This window comes from Onychostoma macrolepis, chromosome 17, assembly GCF_012432095.1.
Source record: "Onychostoma macrolepis isolate SWU-2019 chromosome 17, ASM1243209v1, whole genome shotgun sequence".
NCBI classification, from domain to species: domain Eukaryota; kingdom Metazoa; phylum Chordata; class Actinopteri; order Cypriniformes; family Cyprinidae; genus Onychostoma; species Onychostoma macrolepis.
The window spans coordinates 10,628,456-10,642,961 of NC_081171.1; the positions used below are offsets into that span (position 1 = coordinate 10,628,456).

Consider the following 14,506-nt stretch of genomic DNA (forward strand, 5'->3'; position numbering starts at 1 on the left):
CTTTATTTTTATTCAAATTGTTTTCCAGCTGACATCTGTATTATAAAATTATTTCCTTCATAAATTGTAGCACACTTTTATTTCAGAAATGTTACATTTACACACGACCATGAGACTGCAAATTACAAAAGCAGTATTTGACCATGGAAGACAAAAACGCATTGGTGAGAACAAGAAAACATCACCATTAACATAATTACAGCACAAAAAATTAAAATCCATGTATTTGATAGTGAAATTGACATATAATGGTTATAGCCTATTATATAATCAGTCAATCAAACTATTAGTAGAATAACAATCTGTTATCAACCACATTTCCATTTAAAAACCAAGCAAAGCAACAGAGCTTCATATCACACTGAATGGCTGTTTCCCATTTAAAAATTATTTTAATACTTTAATATTCCTAATATGCAGGAATTCAGTTGCACACAGTCTTTCATACAATTCACTTTCACCTGATATATTTGGCATACAACATCAATTCATCTACAAAACACAATGTAGAGCCATCAAAATATTTCCGATACTTCTCATATTCAGTGTTTAGGGCTGTGAATAAGGACTAGAATTTTTCACTTAGTCTGCTGATATTGTGTGCATTTATGTACAGTTTATAAAAGTGTAGGAGGATATTCTTAAGCTATTTAGTTGTTTATATAGCTGTAGCAAAAAGTTGAAATATTATGTTTTACAATCACACAAGTCATTGCTTTGACGTTAATATCCCTGTCTCTGCTAGCCATGGCATTTAAACATTTGGCACTCCTGAAACTACATTACCCACAAGCCCCTGCACAGTCTAACAGGAGAGTTTACTCAGTCCTTCTTGCATTCCTTTTCTTCTTCTATCTCCTTTTCTTCTTGCTCCTTCTCTCTCTCTTTCTCCTTCTCTTTGTCTTTTCCTTTCTCCTTGTCTCTTCTCTCTCTCTTTTTGGTCATCCGCAGGAAGGAAGGAGTACGAAATTTCTTTTTCTTCTTTTTTGGTGACTTTGGCTGACCTTCAGAAGAGCTGGTGACTGAAATGTTATTGGCAACGGTGGTTGTTATGGAGACCTGCATCTCTTTAGTGATGCTGAGCTCTGTGACCTGTAGAGTGAGGTCATCATCCTGCGTCAGGTCATCGCCATCGCTGCTCTGCAGCAGAGCTGAAAGACTGTCTGAGAATGAGAGGAAGAGATCTTTTAGCATTAGCTTGTCCAGCCCAAAACCATAAAACTAATTTGGTTATCAAATACCAGTGAGATTATATGAGAGAATCTATACCTCCTCTTTCAGGGCTCATGAGAGGTGAGATTGACAGGGACACGGTGGAGCCGTCATATGTAGTCATTTCTCCATCTGTGAATTCCTCATCAGCCTCTGACTGAAGAGCTTAATGTGTCAAGAAAACATCATTTGAAAAAGCCAAATAAAAAACTGGTTAAATTGAGGTTTTGAAGGTAGGGAAACAGCAACATCTCCCTGAGATAGAAAGTATGTACTGGATCAAACAAGAAATACACTGGAGCTTACAGGAAATGGAATGGACTGGCAAACTAAATAATTATATACACTACTGTTCAAAGGTTTGAGGTTGGGAAGATTTTTAACGTTTTTGAAACAAGTCTCTTATGCTCACCAAGGATGAATTGATTTAATCACAAATACTGTAAAAATAGTAGTATGACAAACGTTGTCATACTGTTTTATATTTTAATATATTTTAAAATGTAATTTATTCCTGCGATGTCAAAGATAAAATTTCCATTACTCCAGACTTCAGCATCACATGGTCTTTCAGAAATCATTCTCATATGCTAATTTGCTGTTCAAGAAACATTTCTTATTATTATCAATGTTGAAAACAGCTGTACTGCTTAATATTTTTGCTGCATTTTTCTCAGGATTCTTTGATGAATATGAGTTTCAAAAGAACAGCATTTATTTGAAGTAAAAATCTTCTTCCTCACTCTTTTTCTCAATTTACTGTGTCCTTGCTGAATAAAAGTTTTAATTTCTTTCAAAAAATAATCTAGCTGACCACAAAACTTTGGTAATCGGTAGTGTCCTTGTATGCAGAGTGTGCATGTACCTGATTGGCTGGTCTTATTCTCCACAGTTTGTGTGTATTCCTGTATCTCTGCCTCTGATTGGTTGAAAGGGTTGGGTGGTAGAGCAGCTGTCTGCTTCTCATCCTCGTAGATGTATGCCTGAAAATAATAATGGCAAAGGGATTGACTGACAAGTGCATCTTAGTTATGCAATTTTTGTAATGTTTTGCTATGTTTTGTAATGTCATGCTGACCTGTTTCAGCCTCAAAAAATCTAAAAGGTAATTGTGAGAGTTTAAAATATGAAATAAAGTCACATTGCAAGATATAAAATGTGACAATTACCTTTTTGACTCCAAAAAGGAAACAAAAAAACTGATTAGAATTTAGCTTGTCATGTGATTTCACCATGAAATCACATGACATGAGTCCCTACATAAAGTACAACAGGGCTGCGTTCAGCCCCGACAAAATGTTGCAAAACGTTTTTTAAACGGAAATGGTGGTGCGTTGAACACCCTGTTCTGATGACGCAAGAGTTGCAACTATGGCAGCTGAGAAGGCCATTCTTTGTGTTCTTTTTGAAGAATCTTTTTTATCCCCTGGTAATCAATTCTAATGTCAATTATTTTATTTCTAGTTCTTACTTTTTTAATACCTTGTATTTTCTTTCTTATTTTTATGTAAAGCACGTAATTACCATTGTGTATGAAATTTGGTATATAAATAAACTTGCCGTGCAATGAAGCTAAAAATATAAACATCTATATGATCGTGTTAATATGCTATATTGTAACTATAAAACTCTTACAACAAACATGTCTTCTAATATCTTCAATTGTTGCGTATACCGAGCTGCAGCGGACACGTTTGTAAACGACTTCACTTGGACCCGTTGTGCGAGCTGTCTCTTTAATACCGTGTGGTTTATATACATGTTGCTGCTGATTGGGCTGACATTTTTGACACACCCACCAAACAAGAGAAAACGTATCTCAAACCCCGTTGCGCACCGGTTTGAGCTTGAACGTTCCCCAGTTTTTTCTAGGCTGCTGATGTTACTGAGGTTTCATCTCATGTGAGTGTCATCATTTTAAACATACCTTTCAAAAGTACTATTACGCTAGAAAAGTTATAAAGTGTACTTTTAAAGGGAGTTTGACTGGTACATGTGTTTGTGTTGGAATTATTGATGTAGTTACGCACTGGTCCAGGAGGCTTGTCAACAGCAATGTCTGCCAGCAGCTGAGACTTGGGTCCAGCTGTCATCAGATCTGCTCTGTTCTGCTCCCGAATCTAAACCAGCACAAACAAAGCAGTGCTTTAGTGTACGGAACACAATCTGTGGACACAGTCTGTTCAGTCTGTATTTTCTTTCTCTAGGTCAAAATACCTTATTTCTTTTTTCCAGTACTTCACTTGGGTTAGTATTAAGTGGGACAAACTGGTTGGGGTCCTCAATCCTAATTGGGGTGTCCTTGCAGCTGCCTGACTCTTCTGACTTCATCCACTAAAAAAGAAAGAAAATAATGAATTTAAGAATTATTAGTGAATAATAAACACATACATAAAACAGGTGAAAACATGGTAAAAATGTTTGGCATGCCACCAATTTTTTATATATATAATATTTTAACAATAAAAGTTGATGAAAGTTTAAAAAAAATACATATTTATACTATACTGGTCTGATCTACAGAAGCTCATTTTCCCTCAAAAAAAAAAAAAATTTAAAAAGGAAAAAAAAAAAAAAAATCTGTGACTTTGTGTCTTTTTTCATAGATCTGTGTATATTATGTAATTAATTATTACTTTGAAATATATCTCAATTATATATCTTATAATTTTTTTTAGTCTGAGGTGGTAACATGCATCCATACTGATCATTGATTAACAACACTGAACACTGACTTTATAGTCATTAAGTTGATGAAGTGAATTTATAGATAATACTGATTCATAGCCATGTGAAACCCTCAATGTTGTTTGCAAATATGTTTGTACATGATCATATGCATGGATACCATGGTTTTGGTCCGGGGGCTGCAGGTCCCGTTGATGGACTCCTCAGGTACATTAACCTTTAAGTAGCAGTTCGGTGAGTTCAGCCATCGTATCCTCTCTCTGTCCCGCTTCTGTGCCACAAAGTGCAACGGACTCTGTGGAAAAACATCCTTTTCCTCTAGTCCCACCCCTGTGACGGTCGCTGGGATCTCCACATCGTTGTGGTGTCGAGGCTTCTCTTTAACTATGGGATGCCGGTAAGTGTAACCTGTTCTGTAACCCTGGAAACACAAGGTGTCATGTTAGCGATCGCTATTGTTTTTTACTGTTAAATATTTAATAATACATGCTTAATGGAGTCAAAAATACAACATTTAAACGTTGCTAACATATCTGGTATAGATTAGCTCATAGGCCACTCACTAAGTTGTCTAACATCCTCATAAGCGACTCGAATTCTGCCTCTCCAACCCTCCATCTGATCTGTCCGTCTGGCATTTGTCCACTGGGATTTTTTGTTGGAGCAGTTTTCAGACTTGTTCTGTCTAACACACACAGGTTGTCAACACCACCCGCACACAACAGAGCGCTAACCTGAAGAGAAACAAAAACAGAAAGACACATATGATGCTGGATGACAGTTTAACCGCTCTATAAATCTACTGGCAGAGTTTAAAGGAGACCTATTATGCCCCTTTTTACAAGATGTAATATAAGTCTCAGGTGTCCCCAGAATGTGTCTGTTAAGTTTCATTGTGCATGTCTCTTTAAATGCAAATGAGCTGCTGCTCCCTGCACCCTTTTTCCAGAATGAGGCTGTGCTTTTACAGCTTGTACATTAGATATTCTGCTAAAAAAACATCTGTTTGGTTTTGATTATCATGTCTATTGAGCTGAAATCATGTGTTTTAAATCATTATTGGTTTAAACTTCTGATATGCGGTTTTCTGAGCGCACACATCCGAAGCTTGTGCACAGAAAGCGACATGGCATGTGAGTAGCTACTATACAAAAATCTTTCATGTCTTATTGCACTTAAACTGTCAAATACACACAAGTTTATATTAAAAACACATGTGAGTTACAAAAACCGTCAGTTATGTCTGTGAAGGTAAACAGCTGGGAAAGAAACTGCATGTTTATATTAGATCTGCGCGGCAGCAGCGTAATATATAGTAAATAAATCAATAAATCCACTGCTCTCTTGTCTCCGCTGGGACTCTAAATAGTGTTCTGTGCTCTTCAGTGCAGCCAAAGACAGAACAGTTAGCATGCTTGGCATTTTTTTACAAGCTTGCAGGAAAAGTCTTACCAAAGAAAATTACTGCTTTTTCACATTTTCTGGGTTGGTAGATGCACCGGGGACCCAATTATAGCACTTAAACACGGAAAAAGTCAGATTTTCATGATATGTCACCTTTAAACAAAGCTTGAATGATCTGGGGCTTTGATTGAAAAAAAAAAAAAAAAGATTGGCAGGTTGTCAATCCATTCCATTTTCTGTGTTTTCCAGATTTAGTTTAATCCAGTACATATATTTATTTTTCATTTAGTGTATGTATTTGTATTAGTTTATACATTCGCAAGTGTCTGTATTTCAGTTTTAAATGTGTGTCTGTACCTGTATCTCACAAGCTTGGTGGCTGTGATAAAGATAATGAAAAGCTTCCTCTATCGTCTCTCCAAATGCCAGCAAACCTTGATTCCTCAGGACCAAAACCTAAAATCAAGCAGAATTACATCAGTGTTGCGAATCAAGCATTCCGTATCAGTAATGCACAAAATATTTCTATAAATATAATACTAAGCGATATTATAACGACTATAACTATAAAAACAAAAGTCAACAACTATTAACAAAAAATTCTAAAGCACATTTTAACTTGGCAATGGTGAGGATCTGCTATTTTTCCCTGCTTAAGCTTTGCCATGCTGTACTATAGTGAACTCCTAATGGTTGTCATGCCAACGGGTAGCAGAATTCACAGACTGTCACCTTGGCAGTGGGACCAAGAGCTTTCTGAAGTTCCATCTTCTCTTTCTCGTTGGCTAAATCACCATGGTAGCTAAAATAAGACACCTCCCCCAGCAGCAAAGCTTCATGGGAAATGGGTAAGATGCCACATTTCATAGAAGAGACCTACGGGACATACAGAAGTTGCAATGTGTGTGTTACACTTTTAACAGGCAGGGTGAATGCTGGGTCAATGCCAATGGATTTTAAGGGTCTGGGGCCCACTAGGGGGCCTCAGCAAACTTCTACACATACACGCAGGACATATACACATATACACACCACTGCTTGTGTGTGTGTTATTACTCACGGCAGCTGTAGTTGGTGTGTATGTATGAATAACACATTTGGCATCTGGTCGGGCAGAATACACTGCAGAATGTGGTTTGAATCCCAAAACATCCACAGGCAATGCGGTGGCTCCCTGATCAACCACCTCACCAATCAGATTTACCTTCACCTTTGAAAACCAAGCATTACAAGTGATAAACATTATTTATTGCCTTATTTCATATATTCTTCCACATATTACATATAATGGTGTAATTATATTCAGTTGTCAGGGTTTCCAACTTCATAATTCATGTTCAGGATGTGTGTGGGTGTGTGTACCAGACTAGCTGCTGTGGCCTCTGAGAACGACAGTCCTTTAGGAAGAATAAGAATATGATCCTGCTCTTTACTGATACGCAGCTGGAAAAGAAAATAACAGAGAAATAGTGAGAGAGCGCAAAAGAAAGACAGACAGAGAGAGAGAGAGAGAGAGAGAGAGTACATTATAATAAATGTTGGTATCAGACATACAACATGGTGAAATAATGTATAATACATATTTCTTTTGAATATAGAGAAGGTCTCTACACATTGCCATTATTTTTTACAGTGTTTTCTGAACAACTGTTCACAAAGACTGCCATGCCACTTTTTGAATTCATTTTTGCATGCTGGTCTGGTATTGTGGCATAATCTATTTCAGAAAAATCCACAATTAAACAGCATGTAAAGGTGGCCTCTTCCTTTTTTTAAGTGGGCGACATTTGGGCAGAATTAGCTAAAATCAGGACCGTGTTAAGTTGCTGTCGTTTTTCTTCTTCAAAACAGCAAATAACAAAACATGACATTTGATTTTTACAAACTCGATGCAAACCATATTTGTATGTATATATTTAAATGCAATGTTGGAAATGCATTTAAATCTGAATGGTAGATAACATTTCAAGTTTTTTCATCAATCAGGATGCAAAGTAAGTGTGAAGTCCTACATAAAGTGCACTTTTGAGGACAGCTGTCTCAGTTCACTCATTTGCACTTGCAAATCAATGGTGAATGCATTGAAGCACGCACTCTCAGAAAAAAGTACAAAAGCTATCACTGAGGTGCAGAGCTGGGTAGTAACTGATTACATGTAATCTGGATTATGTAATTATATTCCAAAAATCAAGTACTTGTAATTAGATAAAATTATGTTTTAAAAATACTCAGAATCAGACTAGTTACTTTTAATTGATTACATGATTACATATTATTCACTCAATAGCAATAAATTATTCATAATGTATTGTGTCACACCCCTTAGACTGTCTGTGTGTGTTTTCTGTCTCCGCGTGCTCCCCCTGACCTAGTTTCCTCGTGTGTGACATGTCCTTATTTGTTTTTTCCTGTTCTTGTTCCCATTTAGTTTGATATGCTCCACCAGTGTTTGATTAATTACCTAGTTTAGTTCCTTGTTATATAAACCAAAGACTATAGAACACCCACGATGTGTCACTCGTATAGTTTTGAATGGTGAAAAATGCAGGAAGCCCCGCCTTCTGAATGAAAGAGCCAATGGCTAATTGGTAAAGTCAATGAGTCACTGCAGATGCCGTTAGATGTGTGCTTAGGACTGCGCATGCGCACTGGCTGATCTAGCCTGAAAAATAAGCTTTTTATAACGCTATTTGAGCAAAAGAAACAACATTAATGATACAGTTGTTGTCAGATTTCTTTGGTGATTTCAAATATGAAATTTAATCGTAAGATTAGTGAACAGTTTTGGAGAATTTGATGTTTCCCCATTCAAAGAGATAGGAGCTGTACTTGCATGCCCAAGAGGTGTTTCAAAGATGGCCGCCGAGTGACATGACTTGTCTTAAAGAGACTTTGTATAAACCCAGTGTTTCCAGTGTCCTGTGCTCGGCGTTGTATGTTTACCCGTGTTTCCAGTGCTCCGTGTTTCTGAGTGTTGTTTATTAAAGACTGTTTGTTGTGAGCCTGTCCTCGTTCCCTCGCTCCTAGCTCCTTTGTGTGACATCGTGACATATTGAATCTCCCTAATTCGTCTTTTTGATGTTTTAAATTTTAAAATACATTCATAAAGTCTTCCAGTTTTGCAGACATTCCCACAAAGACCAGTCACTAGTCAGGTGGATATTAGTCATGTAGTAGTAGTCATTGTAGTTTGTCTTTGAAAAGCTTTTGTCTTTCAAACACAAAAATGCACAAATTCCTTATTTCTCATTTACATAAATTGCAGGGATTACCAAACTTTTTTTTGTCAACTGAACCTCTTTCATACTTGAAGTACCCCTGAGATTTAAAAAATAAATATTTTAATAATTAGAATCACATGAATCGCATGTTCACGGTTCTCTGACATTGGTCACATGACATGCGGGTAAACACATAAAATATTAACATTTTTAGTAAGTATTTTATTTTGATTGATGTTATTTTAAAATGATTTATTTTAATTTGACATTTTTATGATTTCATTAATTAATTAATTAATTAATTAATTGACTTTCATTAAACTCACAAACCCCCTGCAGTTCCTCTATGAACCCCAATTTCATGGGAAACCTTGATAATGTAATGTAATGTTTAATGCACATCATGTTGTCAATTACAACGAATGGAATATATTTTCTTTTTCTTTGCATTTTTATATCAATATGGTACAGGGTTATCCTATTTAAATCAATGTGATAAATTAGGTCAAAAGTAATCTAAAAGTAGCCTGATTATATTACCTAAAACGTGTAACATAATAGATTACGTTGCAAACTACAGTTTTTGTCCTGTAATTTGGAATCAGTAACGAATTACAATTAGTAAGTAATCTACCCAGCTCTGCTGATGTGGTACCTTTTCAAAAGCTACACCTTTTTACCTAAAGGGTGCATCTTAATATACATATCAGTATCTAAAGTCTACATATTATTACCTAAAACGTATATATTAGTATTTTTTAAAAGGGCACCGCCCCAATGACAGCTTTTGTACCTATTTATAGAATAGATGCATGCATGTGTACAGCACAGTAATCCATCTGATGCTTTTGTCATTTAGTGAGTTGTGAGTCATGACAGATCAGAGCAGAAGTAGAATTTACAGTTTTCTGTCTATTCTTTCCACAATGGCAGCTATTCTCTTGTCTCTCTGCATTGTTCTGACACTTAAGCCATAACTATGGTAACCAGTGTTGTCTGAACAAAAGCATCTAATTTTATTACATGCAAAATGACAGTGAGCACAGTCAGTCCTATAGGTCGGACTTGAAAAACAATTTGTGTTCTGCGTGGAAAAAAGCCATAAATGTGAGTACTTACAGTTAAATATGTATTTGGGAAGTGGGTATGTCCGTATAGGTCTAGCAGCCGGTACAAGCAGGCGAGTTTACAGCGGCCCTGTCTCTCAGCTTTAGAACAATTAAACCACTCCATACCACACAGATCATTCACTGGACTAATTGACCCTGCACCTGGAAACACACACACAGCCAAACAACAAAAATAAATATCTGGCTTTATCTGAGCTTCTAGATGATAGCCATACAGAATTACATGCTTTCCATATGTTGACCATAACATCAACAAATAATCTTCAATGGGAATGTATAAAGTGTCAGTGAAAGTGTGTGTGTGCACTCACTGCTGGGACTGCATACTCCAGTGTTGCTAAGTGTATTGCTGATGATCAGTTGTGCGATGTGACCGAGGAGACCACTGGAGTTACTGCCTTTGGAGCACTGCTCCTTTACCATACACTCCAGCTCCTCCTTAAAGTCCTGCAACAAACACACACATTATAACACGTTATCAACACATGTATGTCAGTGCATTAGATAATAAAATATCAAACCAAGTGGCATTTATTTTAAAGAAATAACAATCAATATAATTAATATTCTGTTCAACACACAAACTAACTTTTGCAGTCACTAAAAAGACCAGTTGGTTAAATGTAATTGCAAGAAAAGTAGTACTGTTCGCATAAGCTGTTTGCAGTTGCTACTCCATATTTTTGTGATTTATTTATATTTTACTTAATCTACAGTAACATTCAAATGTTTGGTCAGTAATAGTTGTTCAGCAATGCACTTTGCAATTGATTAAAATATTACAATGTTTTTTTTTTTTTCTGTTCATCAAAGAATCCAGAAAAAAATGTATCATGGTTTCCACACTGTTTTCAACAGATGAAGAAATGTTTCTTATAATATGTTTTAAAATGTAACTAATTCTGGTAAGGCAAGGCTGAAATATTAAACTACACTGTTTTAAACAGATAATAATAAGAAATGTTTTTTTTATAATGTTTTTAAAATGTAATTTATTCCTGTAAGGCAAGGCTGAATTTTCAGCAGTCATTATTCCAGATTTTAGAGTCTTATTCTTATTCTTTAATTAGTATTAAATAGTAATAATATTTCACAATATTGTTTTTTGAGCAATAAATGCAGCCTCTGTAAGCATAAGAAACATATCTCAGCATAAAAAAGTACCAATCCCAAACTTTTGAACAGTATGCAAAAAAAGTACTTCATTTTAAGTGTGACTTATAGTTTTCTCTAATATAGGACATTTCTGATGTGTTCATAGCTCATTCGTTCATGGTATTAAATAATCACTGACAACAAAACAGGCTTTAAGAGAAAAGTTCAGTAAACAGAATATCCAGTCATATGTGTCTTTGCCATGAAACAGTTCAGAGAAGTCAACATGCCCTGCGGTGAGACATGATATACTTAATCTAATAAATTTTAAACAGCATTTTATGCTTCTCATCATTACAAAGCATGCAGCTCTTACGGCCTCAGGCATGAATATTTGTACTTTAACATAAAAATATGCTGCACCAAAGAATCATTTAGTATAATCCTCTAATGAAGAAAAAACTGTGATTAAAATGATAAAAAATAAATATGCTGACCATTTACAGAATAAGAAGACATATGCTTTATATACATTTAAACTTAAAATAGTGATGCTGAAACTATGAACTTCAACCTCAAAGCCTCAGGGCTGCAAAAGATGAAAGATTTTGCTGTGTATTTAGCCGAAACCAGGACATGAACGTCATGCAGTTTTGTTGATTATACAGCTTCAAATTGTGCACATTATATGGATATTAAAAATAGATGAAACTATAATCAGATAAGAGACCGAGCTTCATCTAAGGCATCAGAAATGTGCCTCTAGAGTTACGGCCCTCAAACATGATGCACAGAAATCACTTCGGGTTCTTTATTCAATTCACCCACTCCCAGCATTTCTGATAATCTGTGCATGGTTACTAATGGCAACGGATCTCCACTTGGTTGTTATGCAATCAAACAAGCGTGGGCTCCTCTTAAAATGCAAAGGGAGGGAGAGAGAGAAAGAGCATGCGAATTCTCACTTTGGTGTGAGTGTGTGTGGGAGTGACGTCTTACTGGACTCTGTAGAATCTGTGTGACTCTCTTTCTCTGCTCCATCATGTTGAAGTCCTGCCTCAGGTCAGGTGACATAGCGCTGCTCCTCAGAGCCTCGGGGGACTGGAGTTCTTCTGCGCTCTCGCTGTAGACCTTCTTCACATTTAGACTGGATGGGGGACGGATGCGTAAACCGCCCTCTTCATCACCCGCACTCATCTCAACACACTCACCCTCGCTCATACATAAACACAACACACAACCTTCTGCTTCAGAGAGAGAGAGAGAGAGAGAGAGAGTGGGCTGAGTGTTTTTCTGATCCACTTGAAGCTGTGTTCACAATTGCTGCATGAATACAAAAAGGCCAGGGCACTTTGGATTACAAATGAATTGTCTAAACACACACATACAAATAAACACTCTCTCATCACACACCTGCATGTCTGCTCTCCAGCTGACATCCTATACTAAGTCATGCATATCTGCACGCACCCCACAGAGAGCAATTCACACCTCAAATGCCCCTCTTTCCACCCTGATAGCCCGAAATCACCCCAAAACACCCAACAGATGTTTTATTTTGACCCTGAATTCATTTTGTTTGAATTTAAATGAGTTTTTATCTCTAAACCGTGTACAATTGTTTTGAATCTTCGTTCATGTCTATGAAGTATCTAAACATATAAGAGCAAGATATAAAATAGCGGAACCCTCCCTTCTCAGGAAAAGTCTTTTTTGCGTCCTGAATCTCCCCCATCGTTTATTGCGCGTCTCGCGCAACCACCGCCTGCGCGCGTTGAAGAAATCTGCTGTGTCTCAAAACTCACTGAGCTGCCTACCCTATCTAGACAACATGTATAGGTAGGCTATTATTGGTGCGTGCAGAATTTTTCGGCGTCACACAAAATTTCTGGCCTTCATGCGCGTTCCGAATCAGTTTGCAACAGAACTGCGCAAGCATTTAATGCCTCGAAATGCTGTGTCTAGGTAGGCAGTCCAGAAGGTCTAATAGTGTGTAGCTGCTGCATTATATAACTAAACATCAAATTCAAGCCGAATACTAACTTCACATCCATAAAGATGAAAACCGACTTATTTTTAATGCATTTTAAAATAACTTATTGGTCATTGGAAAAGTCGCGCAGTTCTTGCTTTGCAGTCGCACTTTATCAAACATTTTGCGTCCATCTATCTATGCAAGTCTATTAGTCACATAAATAAATAAATAAGCCTACTCACCTTTCTTGGTCTCAGCTTAAATTGAATCCCAGAATTGCAGCAGGGAACATAATAACTATATAAATCAGCTTCAGCCAGAATAACTAACAGCAGCACATCAGACGCAACCGAGTCTATTTTCCCTCAAGTCTTAGTTTCTTCTATCTAGAGCCGTAGGACTCTGTTGCGCGTATCAGGATGTGTGAGGAGTGTTTTGCGTGGGAACTTGGTGAGGGGATCACGTGACCAGTCCTGTCCGCCCACAGGACCACCACGACCCCCCCCCCCCTCCCCCCAGAGCCTTATCTTTAAAATACACAGATATAGTTTATACAAACGCGAAGATACGAGCCAGATGTTAGACATCAAACACACATTTATACAGCCCTGCTGAGGCTGTTTTTTTTGGCCACTTTATAGCAGTTTTACATTTAAACATCCATAAATAATGAACGCGTATATATAATATATTCTATATTGCCCATAAAAAGCTGATTTTATTTATGTCTCATATAAACTGACCCTGAGGCTTTTGGTTTTATTTCTGGACCTGTTTGCATCTGTTTGAGTGTAAAGCTTTTATTAAATGTTTACTTCACCTACCTATTGAATGGCTTACATGTTATTGCTTTAAAAAAATAAAATAAAAAATAACATCTCATAAAAAGCACTAGGATTTCATCCCCCAATACACAAGTTGGTTTAGCTCCAAACTCTCAGCAACTATGCTGACCTAGAAAGACCTCCCAAGAATAGAATAAGAAAACAAAGTGAAGTTGTGAAGTTGTCTCTTTTTCATGTTTCTCTTACACTTTCAGCTTCACACAAACACACATTTTATAACACAAAACTGGCCTTATCTCAAAACGGCTCTGAACTTGAGTTTGGCCTCCTGGATCTGACATCTCTCATGACTGGGTCTGTTCTTTTTCATCCACAATGCATCGTTCTCTCAGTGAATGATTTAACCCTGCACGCGCCAGCGCTCTGTGACCAAACCTTCCCCTTTATGAATGTGGATAATTACCCTAATTACTTCAGTACCTGAGCAAACAAATGACTAACAATAATTCCTCATTCTTCTAATAATGGGCTGAAATAATATATTTTTCATGACATTTCCTTTTATTCTTGGGTCCATATGGATTTGATGAGCATGAGTTTCCCAATTATCTTTGGATTAGTTTTAAAATTAATTATTCCATACATAAAATTTCTAAATAGACATTTGTGGATAAAGAAATCATCTTTGGTATGTGTGTGTGTGTGTGTGTATATACATACACACACACATACGCTACCAAGTTTTTGAACAGTAAGATATATATATATATATATTGAGGTGTTTTACTTGTATATTTAGTTACGCATAGCATTGTGTGGGTTAAAGGAAATGTCTGTAAACCTTTTCCGCTTTTCTAGTGATTTTTTTCTTTTCTTTTCCGAGGGTAGAACTCAAGGTAGAGTTAGTTATGGGACTAACATGTAGTAGTAGTAGTTAAGGTTTTTAGAACACTTACTTTGACAATCTGAGTGAATAGTGTTTGTGTCTTGTATTCT

At 36.7% G+C, this 14,506-nt stretch overlaps 1 protein-coding gene across 2 annotated transcripts; it reads right to left on the reverse strand.

The window, feature by feature from the left end:
• Nucleotides 1–92: 92 nt before the first annotated feature.
• Nucleotides 93–13,144, reverse strand: add3b (adducin 3 (gamma) b). 2 transcript variants are annotated; one of them, XM_058749807.1, is made up of 15 exons: nt 12,968–13,144; nt 11,750–11,994; nt 9,967–10,102; nt 9,645–9,796; nt 6,667–6,747; nt 6,365–6,514; nt 6,037–6,180; nt 5,662–5,760; nt 4,464–4,634; nt 4,061–4,321; nt 3,430–3,546; nt 3,243–3,332; nt 2,078–2,195; nt 1,270–1,377; nt 93–1,163 (listed from the first exon to the last, which is right to left on the reverse strand). In XM_058749807.1, the coding sequence occupies exons 2-15, from the start codon at nt 11,969–11,971 to the stop codon at nt 823–825; spliced, it is 2,190 nt and encodes a 729-aa protein (XP_058605790.1). In that variant the 5' UTR covers nt 11,972–11,994; nt 12,968–13,144; the 3' UTR covers nt 93–822. The 2 variants fall into 2 exon arrangements, with proteins under 2 accessions (XP_058605790.1, XP_058605791.1); XM_058749808.1 differs by having other exon boundaries at nt 11,750–11,997.
• Nucleotides 13,145–14,506: the final 1,362 nt, after the last annotated feature.

What these genes read in the sequence shown, in the direction of transcription:
- add3b (XM_058749807.1), bottom strand. Translation starts at nt 11,971, where the DNA reads ATGAGCGAGGGTGAGTGTGTTGAGATGAGTGCGGGTGATGAAGAGGGC. An exon ending in ACACACCAACTACAGCTGCC is followed by an intron (nt 6,181 to 6,364) that starts GTGAGTAATAAC and finishes TATGTCCCGTAG; the next exon opens with GTCTCTTCTATGAAATGTGG. An exon ending in ACCAAGCTTGTGAGATACAG is followed by an intron (nt 4,635 to 5,661) that starts GTACAGACACAC and finishes GTTTCTCTTCAG; the next exon opens with GTTAGCGCTCTGTTGTGTGC.